Source organism: Melanotaenia boesemani, chromosome 11, assembly GCF_017639745.1.
Source record: "Melanotaenia boesemani isolate fMelBoe1 chromosome 11, fMelBoe1.pri, whole genome shotgun sequence".
NCBI lineage: Eukaryota > Metazoa > Chordata > Actinopteri > Atheriniformes > Melanotaeniidae > Melanotaenia > Melanotaenia boesemani.
Genome location: NC_055692.1, coordinates 18931037 through 18950938, shown reverse-complemented (window position 1 = coordinate 18950938; position 19902 = coordinate 18931037). Strand labels below are relative to the sequence as shown.

Sequence of the window (19902 nt, the reverse complement as noted above, 5' to 3'; positions counted from 1 at the left end):
ATAAACTGTTTGGGATTGATAGAGAAGTTTTTATTGGTTCAACCTCTACTGCTCATCCTAAAAAATGCCCTACATATTTGGCCACTTAGAAGGGAAATAAACAAGCTTTCCTACAGTATAGATTTATTGCCAAGAAGCATTGTTACAACAACGAAATAATCCACTAAACACAATTTAGTTACTTTTTGTTTCAAGTTTTATGATGATATATTAGTTTATTTTAATTAATGTGGTTTTTAAAAGGTAATGTCCTGTAAACCGACGCCGTCCGGCATGTTGCTACGTCTTGCAGAGCTGCCATTTTGCCAATAGATGGCGCTACTATTGTTTCCTTTAAGTCTGGGTCTGAATCTCAACGCTCTCTCTCCCGCTTCCAGGTGCTCCAGTTGAGCCCTTCCGCTCTCCGTACAGGAATGTGGAGACTACATTACGTCACTTATCCTGCCAGTGGCAAGAAAGCGTCTCGTTTCGTTAGTCGCTTTTTCCTTGTAGGTTTAAAGGAGTTGTGATCTCCTCATGCTGTTGTCTGATCTGCGAGTCTTGGATGAGTGGAAGTCGTTTGAGGGATGAAAGTTTGAAGCGGCACATGACAGATCTCCTGTATGAGAAATTTGTAGAGGGACCCGGACCTCGACGACGCTCTCGGAGAGCAGATGGAGGAGCCAGAAAGTAAGGAGCGTTTCTGGTTGTAACTCTACACTACAGTGATGTTACATTGTTTCATATCGACTAAAAAAGCATCGTTTAATTGGCTGAAACGGGTCCACAGCTGCGAGTTTTAAACGCAAAACGTTGAAGTTTTAGTGGCGCGCCTGGCACACGTTTACTCACTTAGACACAGCTTCTACTATTCTTAGACGATTTTTCTCTGCAACTCTTGTTTTTTTTTCTTTGCAGATAACTATAACTGTGCGGGATGCGGGGAGAAAATTCAAGACTCGTTTCACATGAAAGTCCTCCAGGACACCTGGCACAATGCCTGCTTTCAGTAAGTGGTCCTAGGTTGTGAAGTTGGGCATACCTCTGTGTTAATGAGCCAGTTTTGACAGGCAGAGAGGGGACATTTTCCCATTTTTCCCCCTGTTAGTCAACATGTTAACTGCTCTCTGTTTAAATGCTCATGTGGATGATCCAAGCTTCTCAGAGCCTAAACATGAAATTTATGCCTTCCTCCATAAAACACTCCATCCAAGATGCCATTCCTACTCATGCCACAGCTGACGGACCAGATTCTTGAACATATACTAGTTCCTCACGTTATGGTCCTGCTCTCCAGGAGTACTTTGCCCCCTGTGCTGAGGTTTAATGATTTCCACAGTAGAAATTCTGAGAGCTCTCTGATAGTCACAGGTCACAGCACCTGAATGGGGTATCTCTTTGGTGCAGTGAACCCACATACATGTACATATTGTACATACCAACCTTATGTTGGCCTCAAAGGGTTTTCCCCTTGGTTAACAGCAACACTCACTTTTTCCCACGTCAGACAAAAAGGCCTTAATTGTTTTAGGTGTTTTTAAACAAAAGCTGGAGAAAGCCGACATGTGACATTTTGGTTGATCTTGTTCAGAGCTACGTGAAAAAGTACATGGATGTCAGCTTTTAGTCAAGTTGACTGACTTGAGCTGTATAAAACAATCCTGGACGAATCACTGAATGTGCTTTTTATGTTTTTTTTAATTATTATTTATTTATTTATTTATTATGGCATTTTTAGGTGAATGAAAAATTCTTCAGAATCAAATAACCTAAGCTGACATGTAACACTCTGGCTCTGGGTTTAAAGCAAGCAGTGTCCTTGCATAACCTGATACAACACTCCACTATAACAGATTCCTGCTCCTTGTATCATGTAGAGGCAACACATCTGTGCCACAATATCTATTACAGATTCTCTCCCTAATTCTGTATTTTCAGAAATTCTCACTTGTTTTTTTTTGTTTGTTTTTTTTTTTACCATATTTTCAAAGCAACACTTTTAGAATATTTGCAGACATATTTATATGTTGTTGGCCCTCTGAGATTTGACTCCTAAGTGTAGAGATACCACTACTGAAGGCATCTTACACCCTTGTCTGTTATTGCATTCTTTGCAAGAAAAAACTCCTTAAGAAAGCAAAAATAAAAATGCCTTTTTCTGAAATATCTCATAGTGATCCTATTCCTATTGTCTGCACGTTGCCACTCTGCCCTCCATGTACCTCCACCTTGCATAACATTCTTACAAGCCGTCGTCATTCTTCTTCCAGTAAACCTGGTAGTGTTATAGTGACCCAGAGGTAATGGCAAATTCAACTTGCTGTGTTCTGCATTCTTAGACAGCGATTCAGAGATGTAAGCTGCTGTCTCAGACACTACAGAAGCCTTTGTTTTCCACAAAGAAAGCTGTTTATTTTTTGTCCTTCACTTAGTGTGTACAGGGCTGCTGATCTTATCATGCTTTGGTCCAATACACAGTGGTTCCTTTTAGTGCTTTAATCATCCTGATTTAATGCTTTTTTTTGGGGGTGTAAATCTGATGTTCCTAAGAAGCTTTTGTTATACGTTCAGTTAAATGCAGTACAGAAAAGATAAGTTCACTAATTGTTAAGTTAATAAACAGAAACATGTTTAGTTTTAGCTGTACAAGTGTGCAGATGTGATGCTTCTGACCTATTTGAATATTATCGGGTTTAGATTGGAATGCAGACAACAAGACATTGCATTATGCTGAACAAAGTATTAAGAATTTATTGTTGTGTTTTATCTTGTTTTGGTGCTTTTTATGAGCAAAACAAGTGGTATAATAATTGGTAAGATGACACAGCTGTATCTCTTTGTCTTGACATGAATCAGCATCTTTCTTCTTCTCACAAGCCCAATTTTCTAAATAATAAGAATTACTGATTGCTCTCAACTTTCTGGACTGATGTTGTTAAAAATAAGTAAATAAAAATAGTATATTCATATAGAGAAGTCAAACACTCCCTCTGCAGGTCTTTAAGGCCGTTTGTGCATGCCCCCCTTCTATTATGTCCACACTCCCAACAAAGGAATACACCGACAGGAATGTGGATTTTAGGAAATGAGTAATGTTTGCTTGGTAGTGTTTGTGCAGACATGAGGATAGCATTGTTCTCTGTAGAACCACCTGAGTTTGGTGTAACCCCCCCCGGCCCATTCAGCAGCATGTACGAAAGGAAGTCAGGTGTTTTTATAAGCACGCTCACATTACTTCATCTAGACATTATAGGGGCATAATGGACAATAATTACAGTGTATCAGCTGCTTTAGTCTTAAGAAGGCTTTGTGTTCGGATCAAAGGGGACGTTTTTGTTTTCCCCAGCACTCTCAGAAAGATGCTGAAAGTTACTCATTGGGTATCTGTTGAAATGCTGCATTTTTCTTTTTCCTCCTCTGTGTGTGTTTTGTCTAGTGAGACAGTTTGAATGTTTTTGTTGCCAGACAATAACAATGATCCTCACAGTGGTGTTCTGTGTTTGACGCAGCTAGGAATGTACTGGTCCTTTGTCTTTTCGTATGGCTTAGTTTTTGTTTTATGTTTAATGACAATATTTGAAAGCCATAAAATTCAAACAAATATATTGTACATATTTTTTGTTTCTTTCTTAAATGTATTTTGTTGGTTTTCGAATAGGACCTCTTTAAATGTTAACTATTGGATTTAAAAAAAAAACAAAAACAAAACAAGGTTGTCAGAGGGATAAACAACCTAATATCAATATTACTGTCTTAGCATTTTAACACAGTAATATCTTGTTAAATTTTAGCTGATTTGCATGAAAAAGTATCTGAATCATTTTAGATTTAGCAGCACTGGATAATCTGCACTGATTACCCAGAAAATGCAGTTTGATTTTTGTCCAAGACATAAATTAACGCATTGCTCACAAGCAGCTGTATTTTTTAGTCTGTACTGAATACTCTCTCACAGTCAAGAATAGAAAAATAAAATCTTCAAATAGTTTCTTCAAAGGATTTACAGTCAGGAGACAAGATCAAATGCATGGGTTTCCAAGTAGCCTGTTCTAAAAATGAAGAAACATCCAAAGTTTGGTCACAGTCAAACTCTGCTCTTCTCAAGTTAGTGTGGTCAGTGTGAATAATGTCACAATCAAACGGAGGTAATTCAGGACAGCAAAGACCACAAGACAACAAGGGACCCAAAGGAATCTAACAGTAATGGGAAAATAAGATCAGAAATCTCAATTTAATACAATTCTAATTCACATGTTAAGACAAATGCTAAAAAGAATTCTGTTGGACTTTACAAAGGAACCTACAACTTTGTTTTTAAAAACTAAATAATAAAAAAAGTTCGACCTGCCTGATGTTTCCAGAAGACTACAAGAGTACTTGGAATTTTTGCAATATTTCTAGGATAATGTTACACCAACAGACAGAAGTTAAAGCTATTTTGGAAAGTACTGCATGACGGACAAAACCTCATGATTTGGAGATGTGATACCAGGACACAGCCGCCTTGCAATAAGGAAACAATTCATTCAAAACTGTATGAATATATTTTACATAATGATGTAAATAAGTTTCTTTAACAAAGAAAGAAGACTTGTTTGAGGTTTTGACTTTTTGAAGAGATTTAATGCCCACTAAGTAAAATACATGCAAGAAACCGTTTATATTTACTCCACACCAATAAATGGAAGCACACCTGATACTATTTTCCATTCAGCAATGCATCAAAACTGCACTTTATTTGAGATGAAGTACCATAACCTAAAGAGCATGTCCCAGATAAATTAAAGAATTATAACACGTTTGTTGTGCAGTTTTTATTAGCAACAACACAAGGTGTCTGTTGGAGGTTTTACTTATTATTTCCAGCCTGTACTGTAAGTAATTACTGGCTTAATAAAGATATTAATGCTGTTAGGTTGTATTTGTCTGTAATTATGAACTGAGCCAAGATCAGACAACTTTTCATGAGTAATCTTTTAGAAAACCTGCTAAGTCCAAAGAGTTTTGCTTATGCAATAGTACATGGAAGGTATGTCTTTTATAAAGCAATAACCACAGTCAGTTTGTTGGTTGGCCAAGGATCCCGTTTAATCCATTACACATGCAGAAGTTAGATTTTATTTTTGGTAATTTTTCACACAGATCACAAAAATCAGACATTTGGTCTTTAATGCAGGTGTAACCACAGCTGCAGAGCCACCATGACTCATGCAGTCTTGACGTGCTCGCAAATATTCTGCTCCTTTTTCCCCACCATCACATCACAGTGAGATGTGTCAAGCAAGAGTCATGATGTCGACCTTATGTTCATCCTTAGCAGTTTGTTTCCTCACATTTGTGTTACAGAGGCATCAACATGGATGTGTGGATGTTAGACGGAACGTTCCCTCTGGCCTTAGAGCCAGTGATTTTCCAGTTCCTTGCTTTTCTCTCTGCAGCTGAGTCTCAAACATGTGGTATTCAGTCTGAGGGATTGCTCCGTCTTAAGTAATGCCAGAAAACTCTAAAATATCTGGAATCGGTGCCAAAGTCAATAATCCTGGATCAGCGATACCTGCAGCACAGAGAACAACGTAATGTGTGAGTCCTGGCTGAAGGTAGCTGAGAGCTCATCTCCAGAACAGCAGAAATGTAGACAAACTACATTCAAAGTAATAAATAGTTTCATTAGAGAAAAACTGATTTTGTTTAGTTTCATTACAATGCCAGCCCTTTTCACAAAATGGTAAATGAATCAGCTGAACTATCATAGTCTTGTTAGTTTGTCCTGAAATAAGAAGATTTGTTAATGAAGAAGTCTGTATAGCATCTGGAGTTTATTATTGCAGTCATTCCTGAAGGCTACCTACACATGAATATTTTCTCATGCATGCTTTTTGCTTTTCTTTATCTGGAGCTTAAGCGAAACTAGTCCTGTGAACACTGTCACTTATTTATTCATTCTAATTCATTTGTCTGCACGTCATCACTTTAATCCCAAATCTCTCAGCACACTTGCTTTAGTTAGTGAGAAAAACATGTTAAGGAATGGTTGCAAAGCCAATATGAAAACTGCAAAACATCCCAAAAAACTAACTGCAGAAATTCTTGCAACCTAACCTCAGACAAGGTGTTTCTTCCAGGGTTTGTCGAACCAGTTCTGCTTCTGTAAGGAACACTCTTACCCTGCAGTGGCTTTCCCCTTAAATAGCAACTTTAGCATTCCTCCCTCAGAACATTTTGTCCCAATACTGTGGCTATAAACATCCCTTTACTTTGCCAAGTATCTCTTCGGGTGACAGGTTAGATCAGTTAGCAGCTGAAGTACAACAGAAACTGCAGTAAAAAAAAAAAAAAGCAACAGTTTTGATTGTAGTTTCTCTGACAATGCTGTTAACATTCCTGTTAACTGCAGAGACTATTATGCCTATTGTTAGGCCTGGAGATTCAGAAAATTCATATATAAATAATTACCAACACTGAACTGAAGAAAACAAGGTGACAGCAGGCTAAAGGGAAGCGGATGTGGACTGTGGATGATTGAATGGAAGTGATACTTAAGGACAAATCTGCATCTGGTGAGATCGATGATGTCAGAGCTTTAATTTGCTGCAGGCTTAATGAAACATATGAAGTTAACTGTTCTCAGACACTGATGATATTGGGATGATGTCAAGTAAAGGACCAAAGGAGATGGTAGTCATTGATTTGACAGTAAAGCACAGATGTGCATTAAAATTTTGGACACTTTTCTGATTCTGTTATTTAAAGGAAAGCTTTCCAGTCTTGTTTCCAGGAACTGCCTTGCTTGTTTGAGAAGCTTCCATGCTTTAATACTTCTCTTTAATCTTGTCATCAAGATCTGTAAAAGCCTTTCTTTGACCTGTTAATTTGAGCCAGGTATGGAGATCTAGGGAAAACCTCTAACATGCAGGGTAGTGGGTCCTGAGGATCAAGATTGGAAAACACTGATCTAAAGTAAGTTGGGTGAAGGCTTGTGAAAATAATCATGCATCTTATCACAGAGCGAAGTTTTCTCAAGAAAGACAAAGACATTTTAGCTCAATGACATGGCCAGAGAGAGTTAAAACTTCTGTAGGAGATGAGTAAAAATGGTTCACGAAGTGATTTAGTATTTTTGACAGGAATTGTAGAAATTTGTCAGAAGTTTCTGTAACTTAAGATCCTCACTGAACCCAGGAATCATGTAATGGTTTGCACCTCTTGATCTCAAGGTTAACAGGGTGACTTGTTAGTGTTGACATTGTATGAGATAAGAATTAGAGCAGTGATAACTTTAAGGAACTGCAAGCAAAATGTGCAGTAAACAAGCAGATGATCTGTAGACTTTGCCCTTGTAGAGATTTGTTTTTACCCTGGCCGGGATTGTCGATGCAGTCTGGTAACCAAATAAATCCACCACCTGCAAAAGCTTTCCAGATTCTCTCTCTCCTGTGTGGTTAAACCCTTTTTTTTCTTTGTTTCTAAAGGTGCAACACTCTACAAATAACCACACCCATGGAAGACCTTCATTTCAAGTGTTTACTCTGCACCTTGTTAGTCAAAGGAAAGAACATGTCATCTGAAACGTGCTAATGTGTCAATCCACCTCAGAGTGAAAAGAGTTCAACACTATGATTGAGATCTTCTGTACCCTGCCTCTAGTGTACATTTAGGCCATAGAAAATCCTTCATCTCTTCATCTATTTTGCTCTTTGTGGGTGTGTAATGATGATTGTGTTTATCTTCTTAGATGCTCTGTGTGCTCTGACCACCTGACTAACTGGTACTATGAGAAGGACGGGAAGCTGTACTGTCGGAAACACTACTGGGAGAAGTTTGGCGAGCTTTGCCACGGTTGTTCTCTCCTCATGACTGGACCTGCAATGGTATGTCTGCTACAGTCATCGCTTTACACTTAATACCCTTTATCTAGAGATTTTTAAGCTATGCCAGTCTGTTGGCCCACAACCAAGGTTAAAACGAACTATCTTTTGACTGTTGAGAAACGCAGAGATGTGGTCGGTGAAAGAGGTGGGCGTTCAACAGACAGGATGGATGTAACATTTGGCATGATTAAATTGCATTATGGGAAATTTAAATTATAAAAAAAAATGTAAAACTTGAAACATAAGAGAGATTAAAATAATGTATTTGGTTATAACTAGCTGACTCTTGAGTCTCATAACTAAAAACTCTCATTAAATTTTCCTTCTCCTGTGTTTGCATACTACAGTTTGGCATTATGACCTAGCCTGGTATTTTGATTGCTTTCATATCTCTTTATGGCCAAAGCTGCTGCTGTGCTTTCACATTTTATCTTGGTTATAATTAAGGAAGGAAGGAAGGAAGGAAAGGAAATGAAGAAAGAGATTTGTCTTTATTAGATAATGCTGTTTTCTTTTGTTTTGAGACTCCAGTAGAATGACCAGCCCCATTAAATGCAGATGTGGCTTACTGAGTGTCAGCAAGCCGTGCACTAAAGTTTTTTTTTACTGGCTTTTGCTCCTATTAATCTATTTTACCACAACTTCTCCTAATCTGAGTCAGCATATGGTGTAAGCAGCTGTACTCTCATGAAACACGAATGCAGAAAGAACCAAAGACTCAAAACTGTGGATCCACAGCTACACAACAGCTGATGCCCTCATCTGCAGCAATTTGGATTTTTTTGTATAATAGGATGAAAATATGAGCAGCATGCAGATGCCTGTAATGATCATTCTCCATGTATTGATCAGTGCATGTTGTAACAGGTATCTAATGTGTGTTTCCAGCCTCAAGCTCACACAGAGTTAACAAGATTGTATTCAAATGAGTGTGTTCAGAAATTTAAATAAATTCAAATAATCAGAGCACTCAGAGAACAGTGGCTCAAGTGGTTCACAAGCTGCAGCCAAACACTGTCTTCTTTCATTTTTAGCCATTCAATCTCAGAGCAACCCTTAATTGGACTAAGTGGTACAGAAAGTGAATTTATGAACACCAGAGCAGTGGTAGTGGCAAAAAACATTTTCAAACAGAAGTATTAATAACGCACAATAGAAATAGTGTTAAAAAAATCAGTTCTGTGAAAACAGTTTTTTAGATTTTCAACTTTGTATGTCATTAATGGGGAAGTTTAATAAATATTTACATGCAATATGCCCTTGTAACAAACTCTTTCCAGCTTTTCAGTGTAACCACACAGAGTCCTGCCAAGTTTTTACTCAGTCTTGTTGAGTTTGTATGCTTTCCCTGTGTATGCAGGGGTTTTCTTCCATTCCTCCAACTTCCCCCCATAGTCCAAAAACATGCAATGTTAGATTAATTGCTTATTCTACGTTGATGCTTGAAGATATTGTGAACATGCATGGTTATTTGTCTCACTTGTCTCTGTGTTGACCTGGCAACGGACTATCAGCCAGACCAACATGTACCCTGCCTGCAACCAGTGGCAGCTGGGAAAGTCTCCAGCATCCCTACGACCCTAAATTGGATTAAGCATGTATAGAAAATGGATGACCACACTTTACTGCCTACCAGACTGTTAGCTTATTTTTCTGTACTCCCGTTTATCTGTTTGCCTGCACTGCAATTTTATGTAACTAAAGTTAAAGTTTCAGCACTGGGTCAGGACTGTTTGACCACCATTATTGCATGGGACTGCCAGGCTCTCTGGGTCTCTCTTGCCATGATCACATAACATCAATTAAAGTCCCCCCCCTACTTAAATAATACCAGAAAGGCCACAGAGCATGTTGGTACTCTCAGGGCTCTAGTTTCGTTTCACTGATCCATACAAATGGTTTCATGCATAAAAGGCTAGCAAAGGGCTGTTTTTTAAGGAGGTTTACAGATGAGTAATACTTGGGCGACTGCATAAGGGGATATAGACTTCACATGTGACTTAGCACCAGCCACCCACCCACTTCAGGCCCCACTCTTTTCCCTGTCTGTACAGAAGTTTTCCACGGTTCACTTCCCTACACACAGGATCTAGTGGGAAGATGCTAGGGTAGTGGTTTTGGAGCATGCAGAGTCCTCTGTGGTAAGGAGGCTCTGTTAATATTACCCACACTTGTATTATGAGCCCCACTCATTTCTTTACAGAATTTTATCATCTGTTGTTAAAGCAATATTTCACAAAGGAAACAGCACATTTTTTATTTGCTCCACAAATGGAAAGCTAACCAGTAAGGGATAACTTTTCTCAGAGAAGACTCAGTCTGCAAGCTCAAACATGAAGTTCAGGTGACAGCAGCTCTTGCTGGTCACAAACAGGGTCACTTATCTAACATGGAGCCAGACTGAAGTTTTTCTTTTGGCCACCAAGCAACACACATAATGGACTCTTCTATTTGGTGCTGGCGCCCTGCTTGATCAGCCAGTGAAGCCAAGTGTTTTTGGCAGAGATGAACTGGCATTGCAGCCTCTCACCCAGAAGGAAATCATTGTGGACCAACAGCGGAGGAGGGTCATGCAGAGCTGCTGCTCCTTGTTAGGCATTCAAGTCCAGAACACTATTGTTTTTGTCCTGGTTAATTATTTGTTAGTTCATTGATTCTTTGGGACGTTTTTATGTTGTTTTTATTTGTTTGCTTGTTTGTTTTTTGTATTTTAGGATTGTGTTTTTATGATCAGTTTATGCTTCTTTAATGCTTCAGTTTTCAATGTTCTGTTATAGGTTCTGTTGTACCAGGCTTTTGTACCTCTGTCCTGCTGTTAAAGCCTGAGGCAGGTCATGACTGAGGTTGTGGTGGTGACTTTTGTGTTTGGCTTGAAGGCTGGAAATTGCAGGCAGACTTTTAAGATGTCACAATTATTTGGGTTAGATCACCTTGAAGCAGCAGGGAGTCCTTTCCCAGCACTATCTGACTCAGACATGTGGTAAATGTTGGAAAATTATTCCACAATTCTAAATGTGCTTGAATAGCAGATAACTAAAAAGTGAGAATTAAACCCAAAAAAACAGAAAAGAAGTCCCTAATTTTTAGGCGTGCTCTTGTATTGTTTTTAAGCAACACAAAAAGAAAACAGAAGAGCGTTTCACAGGTGAAACAGGTTCAGGGATGATGTCAACAAAAACATCTACATTCTTCACATTTTTTTTTTGTTTGTTTGTTTTTGTTTTTGTTGGGTTTTTTTGTCCATCACAAAGGGCTATAACTTTATTGATGACACTTTGATTGCATGAATGACCTCGATTAGTATTTTTGGCTGACAGGTATTTCATTAGATAACCTCCTCGCTCAAGTGCAAGACACATTAGCTCACCTTGCATGTGAGAGAGATGAAAGGAGGCAGATGTGGCGTGAGTGTTTCAGAAAGGGAAATTGGTCAGTCATGCATAGGCCATGACGATGAGATAGAGAGAGACTTGAAAGTGAGAGCAGCAGTGAGATGAGTGGCTCAGACCTGCCGAAGGTGACGTCATTGCAGATTCCAGACAGGACTGAGAGTAAAGCAGGTGTTACGCCTGTGTCACCGCTCAGAGTGGGAGGAGAGCAGAAAGCAACAGGCTGTACAACACATTTATCTGTCTTAAGGAAAGAACAGCAGAGCAGGACAGTAGGCACTTGGGTTTCAACTGCTTTCTGTTTTCTGCTGAGTGGAGGATTAGCTGGTTTGTTTTTTGGCTACAGGTGGCCGGAGACTACAAGTACCACCCAGAGTGTTTTGTTTGTCTGAGCTGCAAAGTGGTGATTGAAGACACAGATACCTACGCCTTAGTTGAGAGGTCGAAACTCTACTGGTAAGTTACTTACCTTGTTTAAAGCTGTTTACATGGTCAATAACTTTTAATTGGATTCATTTTATTATTTAAAAATAAAGCTTAAAAAATTGCTGCTATATTATCGTCACATGAGTATATTTCCTTTTATTGTGCTTCCTGTAACTCTTTTCTTTAGTGCTTCTTGCTTGTGATTTATTTGTACAGTGTCATTACCGTGAATTTTACTCATGTAAATTGTATTTTTAACTAAGTTGTTTTTCCATGACTTCTTTGTTTTTTTGTGTCCTTTAAACAATATGCACACATGCCTAAACAATGTGTTTTGTCTGTTGTGTGCAGTGGACAGTGCTACAAGCAGGTGGTCCTCACACCCATGTTGGAAAAACGCTCCCATGACTCTGTCCTAGACTCATTGCCCCACACAGTGACCCTCATCTCCATGCCCTCTGCAGCCAACGGCAAGAGGGGCTTCTCTGTGTCAGTGGTGAGGGACGTCAACGGCTCAGCAAGCGTTCAGGTCAAAGAGTAAGTGGCAGCTGTTCTGTGTACCTGTTTTTGCTGTTGTGTGTATGAACAGCATGAGTAATGCTTTACGTAAGACTAATTGCAGGTTGCTAAAATGGCAGGTGTGTGTAAGTGTGTCACTGCAAGGAAAACGTATTTGTAAATAGTTTGATATTGTTAAAGAGTGTCTCAGACTGACCTGGCAAACACACCTGGCTCTGTTTAGTTCATCATTCTGTTTTTTAATTGCTGCATTTCTTCCAAGACTTGCATGTTCATGTTGGTACTGTTTTGCTGCAGGGTTAGAGGGATGCTTATTAGTCCAGAGGTGCGAAATGCCATTCATGTTGGAGACAGGATCCTGGAGATCAATGGCCTTCCTGTTGGGACGTTGATGGAGGAAGAGGTGAGCTTGTACCTTTTTATTGTTCTGATGTTCACACAGTGATTTGAAATAGTTGAAGTGAAACTAATGAGCTTTCTCATTAGTTTATTTCCTTAAGTGCATTCTTCAAACCCATGTTTGTTATACAACAGCTTTAGATGTGATTTTTGTCATTTCTTGCATTCCAACATTATTTATACATTGTTGAGCTGGGAGAGGAAGGTACATGAATGACTTAAAGGCTCATTCCCCCAACCTCACCCTTGCACCGTTAAAATGCATTCCACAGTAGTCTTCATTCGCTGCTTTAAATTATGAAACCGGAATAGAAACCCCACATTTAATCGTCATGTCCTGATTAAAAAAAAATACTTAAGCTGTGTCTATGTACTCTGAGTATAATTATTTTTGCTTAAGTAAAAAATTACTCAGAGATAAATAAATAGATATTTTCAGTAAACATGGTTTTCTCACTCATATCAGATAAAAGTTTATGGCATTGCATCCAATCCTGGGAATAGTATGATACATTTGATTTGAAAATAAGTTGACAATCCTGGATCTTCTTACTCATTTAGGTGGACGATCTTATTCACTGTACCAGTCACACGCTGCAGCTGCTGATAGAATATGACCCAGTCAGACAGCGTTTAGATCGGCTCAGACTGGGATCACCCAGGACCCGGCTTGGAGTCCCAGCCACCTCCCGCATGCGCCTTTCTTCGCCGTCTGATGCGGTTCTGGAAAGAACAGATGTGGTTGATGACGGTACACTGAAAAGGAGGTCTTTGAGGTATGTTGCAGAAACCAAAAATGCATGCAGTTTCCACATTTTTAGCCTGTAATAGACAACAGATGAGCCTGCACAACTTGTAATTCATAATTTTCTGTCTATATCAGGCGCAGTAACAGCATATGCAAGTCTCCTGGGCCAAACTCTCCAAAAGAGTCACCTTTCATTACAAAAGATATTGGGCGCTCTGAATCCTTGAGATCCTCCAGTAGCTGTTCTCATCGCATTTTCAGACCATGTGACCTCATACATGGAGAGATCTTAGGAAAAGGCTTTTTTGGACAGGCCATCAAGGTCAGCCACCAAGTTTGATCATTATGTTAATCCACTTTTCAGGAATTTTTGAAGTAATGCTTGTATTTGCCACAGGTGACTCATAAAGCCACGGGAGAGGTGATGGTGATGAAGGAGCTGATCCGTTGTGATGAGGAGACACAGAAAACTTTCCTAAAGGAGGTCAGTAATCAGCAGCAGGTGGTCTGTGATTTCTCACAGACAGAACTGTCTCTGTATGAATATTCACAGCTGAAAGCACACTGCTTTTCCCAACAATTACCTCTTTGTACAGTGTTATTTTGAGGTTGTCGCCTTGGTCTTGTGGGAACACATTAGTTTGATTTAAATTGAATGCTTTTCCTTGTGAGTTAATCTTCACTTTACCTGGAACTGATTACAGATAACCTGCTTATCATAATGAGGAACTTCTTGTTTTTTGTCACACGTGTAAATTTCAGGTCAAAGTAATGCGAAACCTCGATCACCCCCATGTTTTGAAGTTTATCGGTGTACTGTACAAGGACAAGAGGCTCAATTTGATTACAGAGTTTATTGAGGGAGGCACCCTTAAGGATTTCATCAGAGACATGGTGAGTTGAAATTGATTTTTTTTTTGTTTGTTTGTTTGTTTGTTTTTTCCCCCCACACAACCTTCCTCATCTTCCAGAGTTAAGCACAAAACCCCTATAGTGGCCACAGATGGAGCTGCCTGCTGCTCAGAGCTGTGTAGCATGGGATGGCCGGAGGTAAACTCTACACTGATACCAGGCTCTCAGCTCTGTAATTAGCAGCAGGCCCGTTAACTGGCCAAGACATGGAATGAAAAGGTGGTAGAAAGTGTTCCCAGGTGAAATTCAAAGACTTGTGCTCCCCTCCTCCCACAAATGAATGTTTTTCAGAGGCTGTATTAGGGGAGGAGAGAGGGGGGGTCTTTTGTCTGTAATCTTACAAGTATTAGACGTATGAGGAAGAAGACCAGTTCTGACTTTTTTTCTCCAATGAAGGATTGTTTTACTATTACTGTAACAATTGTAAGATTGTTGTACATACATCTTTTGAGGAAGATTTTTATTGTCTCTTTACAGGATCTGTTTCCATGGGAACAAAGGGTGAGCTTTGCAAAGAGCATCGCCTCTGGCATGGTGAGTATTTCTCATGTTATTGTTCTTATTTTTTTTTAGCAGAACTCAGTTTGCATAAACATGCAAATTTGTGGCACGTTGAAGCCAACACAAAGCTCATGAATTGAATGTGACAAGCAGAGAACGATTTTTATGATATATAAAATGACTAAATTTTCTGTTTTATTGTATTTTATTTTGATCTGATCTAAAATGACCTTTAATCAGCTACTTAGCAGCTGACATGTTTAACATGTTGACGCAGCCTTGCAGTGAGGGATCAAAACAAACAGGGAACTGCGATGCCTTAAAATTGGTGCGACTGTCCAACAGTGATTTGATATCTGAATTTGTGGTTCATAATTTGGATTCCATAATATATAAAGATTAATTAGAAATCTGTCTTTGGCCAATCTAATCAAATCTGTACTACTTTTTTTTTTCGTAGGCCTACCTTCACTCAATGAGCATCATCCACAGAGACCTCAATTCGCACAACTGCCTGGTTAAACTGGTAGGTGACATCATGAGATGACTTTGTTGTGAACTGGCGATATACAAATAAAGCTGAATTTGATTTAATCTCACCAGCCATTATACATCACAAAACGTGAAGAGTAAAAATTGGAGGGTTTGGCTTTTTAAAATTTCATAAGGTAAAAGCTTGATTTATTTAAATTTGTCATAAAAAGATGTAAAATGAAGAAAATACAGCATTATATAAGATATTGTGCATGACAAGCAACATTTCAAAAGCACAACATTAATATAAATTCCAAAAAAAAATAAAAAACTACAACATTGCATTTTATTTAATACAGTAAAATTTCACAACTACAACATTTGAACATTTCATTGAGATTTCTTTCTTTAAATCATATTTAAATTTTATCAAGTAACCTTCTAGTGAAACATTGTCTTTTATCAACAGGACAACACTGTAGTCGTTGCTGACTTTGGACTGTCCAGACTGGTAGTGGAGGAGAAAATTAAGCCTCCCCCCGAAAAACCCTCCACTAAGAAGAGAGTGTTCAGGCGCATTGATCGAAAGAAGCGGTACACTGTTGTGGGAAACCCTTACTGGATGGCTCCAGAAATGCTAAATGGTGAGTCATTAAAAAGAAAGGAAAAATTAATTATCAGCTTAAAGTACGATGATCAGACATTCTGTGGGTCAGCAAGCACATATAGTTATCCTTATTTTCTCAGGTAAACGCTACGATGAGAAGGTGGACATTTTCTCCTTCGGCATTGTTCTTTGTGAGGTGAGGAGCTGGTTTTAACTTTTATTCTTAATCCTGGATTAAAGAGGTTGTTGGTTCAGTTCTGCACACCCTCAACATGTTATGCAATCATGTCACCTACTGATTACATTATGACATAAAGTAGGCTGCATGCTTTTTTATCCATTAATGGTCAAAAACCCACTGTTTGATGCCTGTACTTGATGTATTCACCATAACATTTTTTTAATACTTTCATCTGTGATAATGTGTTATTTTCTTTAATCCTAACATCTAATTATAATTGCTATGATTCAGATCATTGGAAAAGTCTATGCAGACCCTGAATGCCTCCCCAGGACTCTGGATTTTGGCCTAAATGTTGGCAAGTTTGTGGAAAAGTTCCTCCCTGAAGACTGCCCACCAGCTTTCTTTCCGTTGGCTGTGGCCTGTTGTGACCTCACACCTGAAAACCGGTGAGCACCTGCTGGTTTTGTAATGGTTAACATATTACATTTCATTTACTTGCATAAGTTTTATTTTTGTATAGCTGTTAACTATACAACGATGGGCAGGAACGAAGTAATAAAGATTAAAACCAACCATAAGAATAGAGTTGATTACTCAAATGATCACATGACAGGTGTGTCTGCCTTTACCCTGAGAGCATAACACTGAGCAAAACACAAGAACAAAGCCAAATAACACCAAAAAAAGCTGCTGATGCCCACCTAAGATCCAGTTGTGCAAGAGACACACACACACACACACACACTGACCTTTACCATATAGTTGTCATGAACAAAACAAGGTGGTTTAAAACCCAAACAGTGTGATAATCTTAAGTAGATAAATAAAGCCATCGATGCTGCCGACTGTTTTGTTCCTGTCTGCGCGTTACCCAGTAAAAGAATGCAGGCAGTTCTTAATCCTTTCTGGTAGCTGGTGTCTTGTCAGTGATCAATACCTCAATAATTAAATAATTACAATAATTAAACCTTGACCGGTCTCAAACATTTTAAGGGACTTATGAAGGCAGTCATGCCTCCAGTCCAGTGTCTAGTGTTGTTGAGTATTGCCTCTATACAAGAGTTTACAGGAGAAAGAAATTGAGAAAATAAAAGGAGCTTTCTGATGCCATCTGGATGTGCTTGAACAGGGACACGCCTCTACTGCTAGATTGCTTCCTCATGTTTTCTCTCAACCTTGTCAGGTTGGTTCTAACCTTAAACCCCTTTGTGTGCCTTCACTGATCTTTCCTTCTCCTCCCACAGTCCGTGTTCCCAGAAGCTTGAGGACTGGTTTGAAGCTCTTTCCCTCAACCAGGAGCTGGGAATCCCCCTGCCAACCGAATTAGACGAATTGCACCAGAGTCTGAGTAGACTCTATTGGTCTAAAGACCCAATCCAGGGCACCGATCAGCCACTAACCCAAACAGCTGCCTCTCCAGACCACTCCTGCAGGACAGAAAATGGCACCTAGGACTCTGTGCCTGTTCGCCCAGTAATGTACTTTTTATGATGCTTCTTTACTGCTGCACTAATACCGTGGATGAGAAAAAGAGGAACGTTTGATTTAACCCGAGCCATTTTAGAACTGGATAACCTGAGATAGCTGGACCAATCGCGCAGTGTGGGAGAATAGCTCTGTGTGTGGCAGTGAATTGCAATCAGAGTGGAAAGACATTTCAAAATAAGTGTTAGTTACAAATTTTTTATTTAATTTTGCCAAGTTGCCACTTATCACACACATGGTTGTTTTAAATGTTTACAGTCTACAGAAAAAAAGGGTGCCTCTTTTCTGGCGGTCAGGCATCATTTTCAGGTGGAAAACTTTAAACTCTCACGTGACCACAGTCTTTGTTTTTTCTGGCTCTGAAGTTGTTTGCTGTGCATGGAATGCACATGCCAGTCCTTGCCTAAAAGAGGAGGTGCTTCACCTCAGCAGTAAAGAAAACAAAAATCGTGAGAGTTGTCAAGGCACGGTGTTGGTCAAGGTTGTTGGCACCACTGAATCTCTTTTGCACAATTTAGAATTTTCTGAGGATTAAATGAAATTGAGTCAATTGTGTTTTTGTTAATTAATTAAACCAGATGTAGTTGAACAAACATACAAACAAAAATGTACCCAAAACTCAACTAACGGCACTTATATTTGGTTACAAAGCCTTTAATACCAGCTGTTACATTACTAAGTCATGAAGATCCTTTAAGTTTGAGGCGTGTCAGCATTAGCAGATTACTGCTCTTTCTCAAGGTTTTCAGTGGAATTTTTTTTTTATTATTTTACACTGGGTGACTCTTTAATTTCAGTCATCTTAATCTGTGATTTCATCATTTTTTTATGGATTCGTTTTCTCATAAGAAACCTAAAAGCATGATAGAACTTGTACCATGTTTTACTGAAGTTTGGGTTTTTTCCAGGACTGCTAACCAAATGTTTGTATTTTGGTTTCATTTTATTGTAATTTTTTGTGAACAGCTGTCTTTTAGTTGGGTTTTCATACCTGCAGTAGTGGTGTCCACTCTTGATAGGACTAGGTCACCTTGATGCTCCCTGGGTGTCTTGCTTAATCATTTTCCACAGTCCAAAAGTCTTGATAACATTTCAGATTGCTTAAACTGGGCTTTCTGTATCTTTTTAGTGATTTTTTTAAACAACTCAAAAAACTCCTCATTGTGAGAACCTTTGATGAAACTGAAGTCTTTGATGGAGACTGATGTACCCAAATTTAAAAACACAAGGAGAGCATGAAAAACCTGCAGAGCTGAACTTTAAAAGAGAAGCATTGTTGTAGTGAGGTAAGGGTGCCAACCACTGTTTCCACTGTCCCTCATATAAAACAACTTTTTTTCAGGGCATGGTAACTTGAAATTAAGCACGGGTGAGTCACTTTTTGTGCTTCACAAATATAAAAGCGTGTTTTTGGTTAACAGGATTTTTTTTTTACCCAATTATTCCTATTTCATAAAACTATTTGCTTTGTATTTGTTCTGATTTTCTAAAAACCTGCTTAAAGTTCAGGGGTGCCAATAACACTTAGCTGTAGTGTCGGTAAAAGTCGCAGCATGAACAGAACAGGTGCAACTTGAAGCAGCAGTTAAAGCACAACATGGTGGAAATGTTTTCTTTTTTTCTTCTAAGCACCACTGATGTAATTTCTTTTTCAAATATGCACCTTTTAGTCTAATGATTTATTTTTCAGAATGTATTATGACACTTTATGTTATTTTTTTTTCTTTTTTAAGTGAAACATGACAAGAGCTCTGTAGGAATGTTGGACTGTTGATTGTTGTCGAACATCTGTCATGCGAGAGCTGACTAGCAACTTTTTCTTTTCAAGCGATGTATATAAGTATGTACATATGATACCTCTAATTGGATTTCATTTTTCTAATGGGGAGTTTGTAGATTTTTAGACATTTCGGCAACAGTTTGCCATCATCATGCAAGGTACTGATGACTAATTGTAACCACTTTTATTTATATTACTGTAGTGTTTCATAATTAAACCTCTTTTTTTTTGTTTAGTTTTTTTTTTTCATTTACTTATTTATGGCAGTAAAACAGATGTTATAATTCAGGATAAAAATCAGTAATATTTGATTTAAATATGCTGAGGCACTGGTCATGTGATTAAAAAGAACAATGTTTTTCATCTCATTTTTTTCTGTAATTGACAAGAAGTAAAATATTTAAATATAGAAAAATCTTGTTCAATTTTACAATTTATACTATTACCTGGGATACCCAATTTCTAAACTATGATTTACAATAAATAAAAGACTTAAATACTAATTTCTCAATTATTTCTTTTAGTTTAGACTTAAAGAATGTTAGTATTATGAAACAGTACAGCACAACTTTTAACAGCGAACATCCTTTGTTGGGTTTTTACCTTCAGATTCTCAAATACAGTAAGAATG

General features: G+C 38.5%; 1 protein-coding gene across 2 annotated transcripts; it reads left to right on the top strand.

The window, feature by feature from the left end:
* The first annotated feature begins 386 nt into the window (after window positions 1-386).
* On the top strand, window positions 387-19511 carry limk2 (LIM domain kinase 2). Of its 2 annotated transcripts, XR_006011996.1 has the most exons (17): window positions 387-669; window positions 898-988; window positions 7712-7847; window positions 11583-11692; window positions 12014-12199; window positions 12479-12584; window positions 13142-13356; window positions 13464-13650; window positions 13726-13812; window positions 14091-14222; window positions 14718-14774; window positions 15202-15267; window positions 15685-15859; window positions 15963-16018; window positions 16295-16452; window positions 17251-18388; window positions 18517-19511. XR_006011996.1 is itself a non-coding variant. In XM_041998782.1 (16 exons), the coding sequence occupies exons 1-16, from the start codon at window positions 654-656 to the stop codon at window positions 17456-17458; spliced, it is 1986 nt and encodes a 661-aa protein (XP_041854716.1). In that variant the 5' UTR covers window positions 387-653; the 3' UTR covers window positions 17459-19511. The 2 variants fall into 2 exon arrangements, 1 of the variants encoding a protein (XP_041854716.1); XM_041998782.1 differs by having other exon boundaries at window positions 17251-19511.
* Window positions 19512-19902: the final 391 nt, after the last annotated feature.

What these genes read in the sequence shown, in the direction of transcription:
- limk2 (XM_041998782.1), top strand. An exon ending in GAGAGGTCGAAACTCTACTG is followed by an intron (nt 11,693 to 12,013) that starts GTAAGTTACTTA and finishes TGTTGTGTGCAG; the next exon opens with TGGACAGTGCTACAAGCAGG. An exon ending in AGGATTTCATCAGAGACATG is followed by an intron (nt 14,223 to 14,717) that starts GTGAGTTGAAAT and finishes GTCTCTTTACAG; the next exon opens with GATCTGTTTCCATGGGAACA.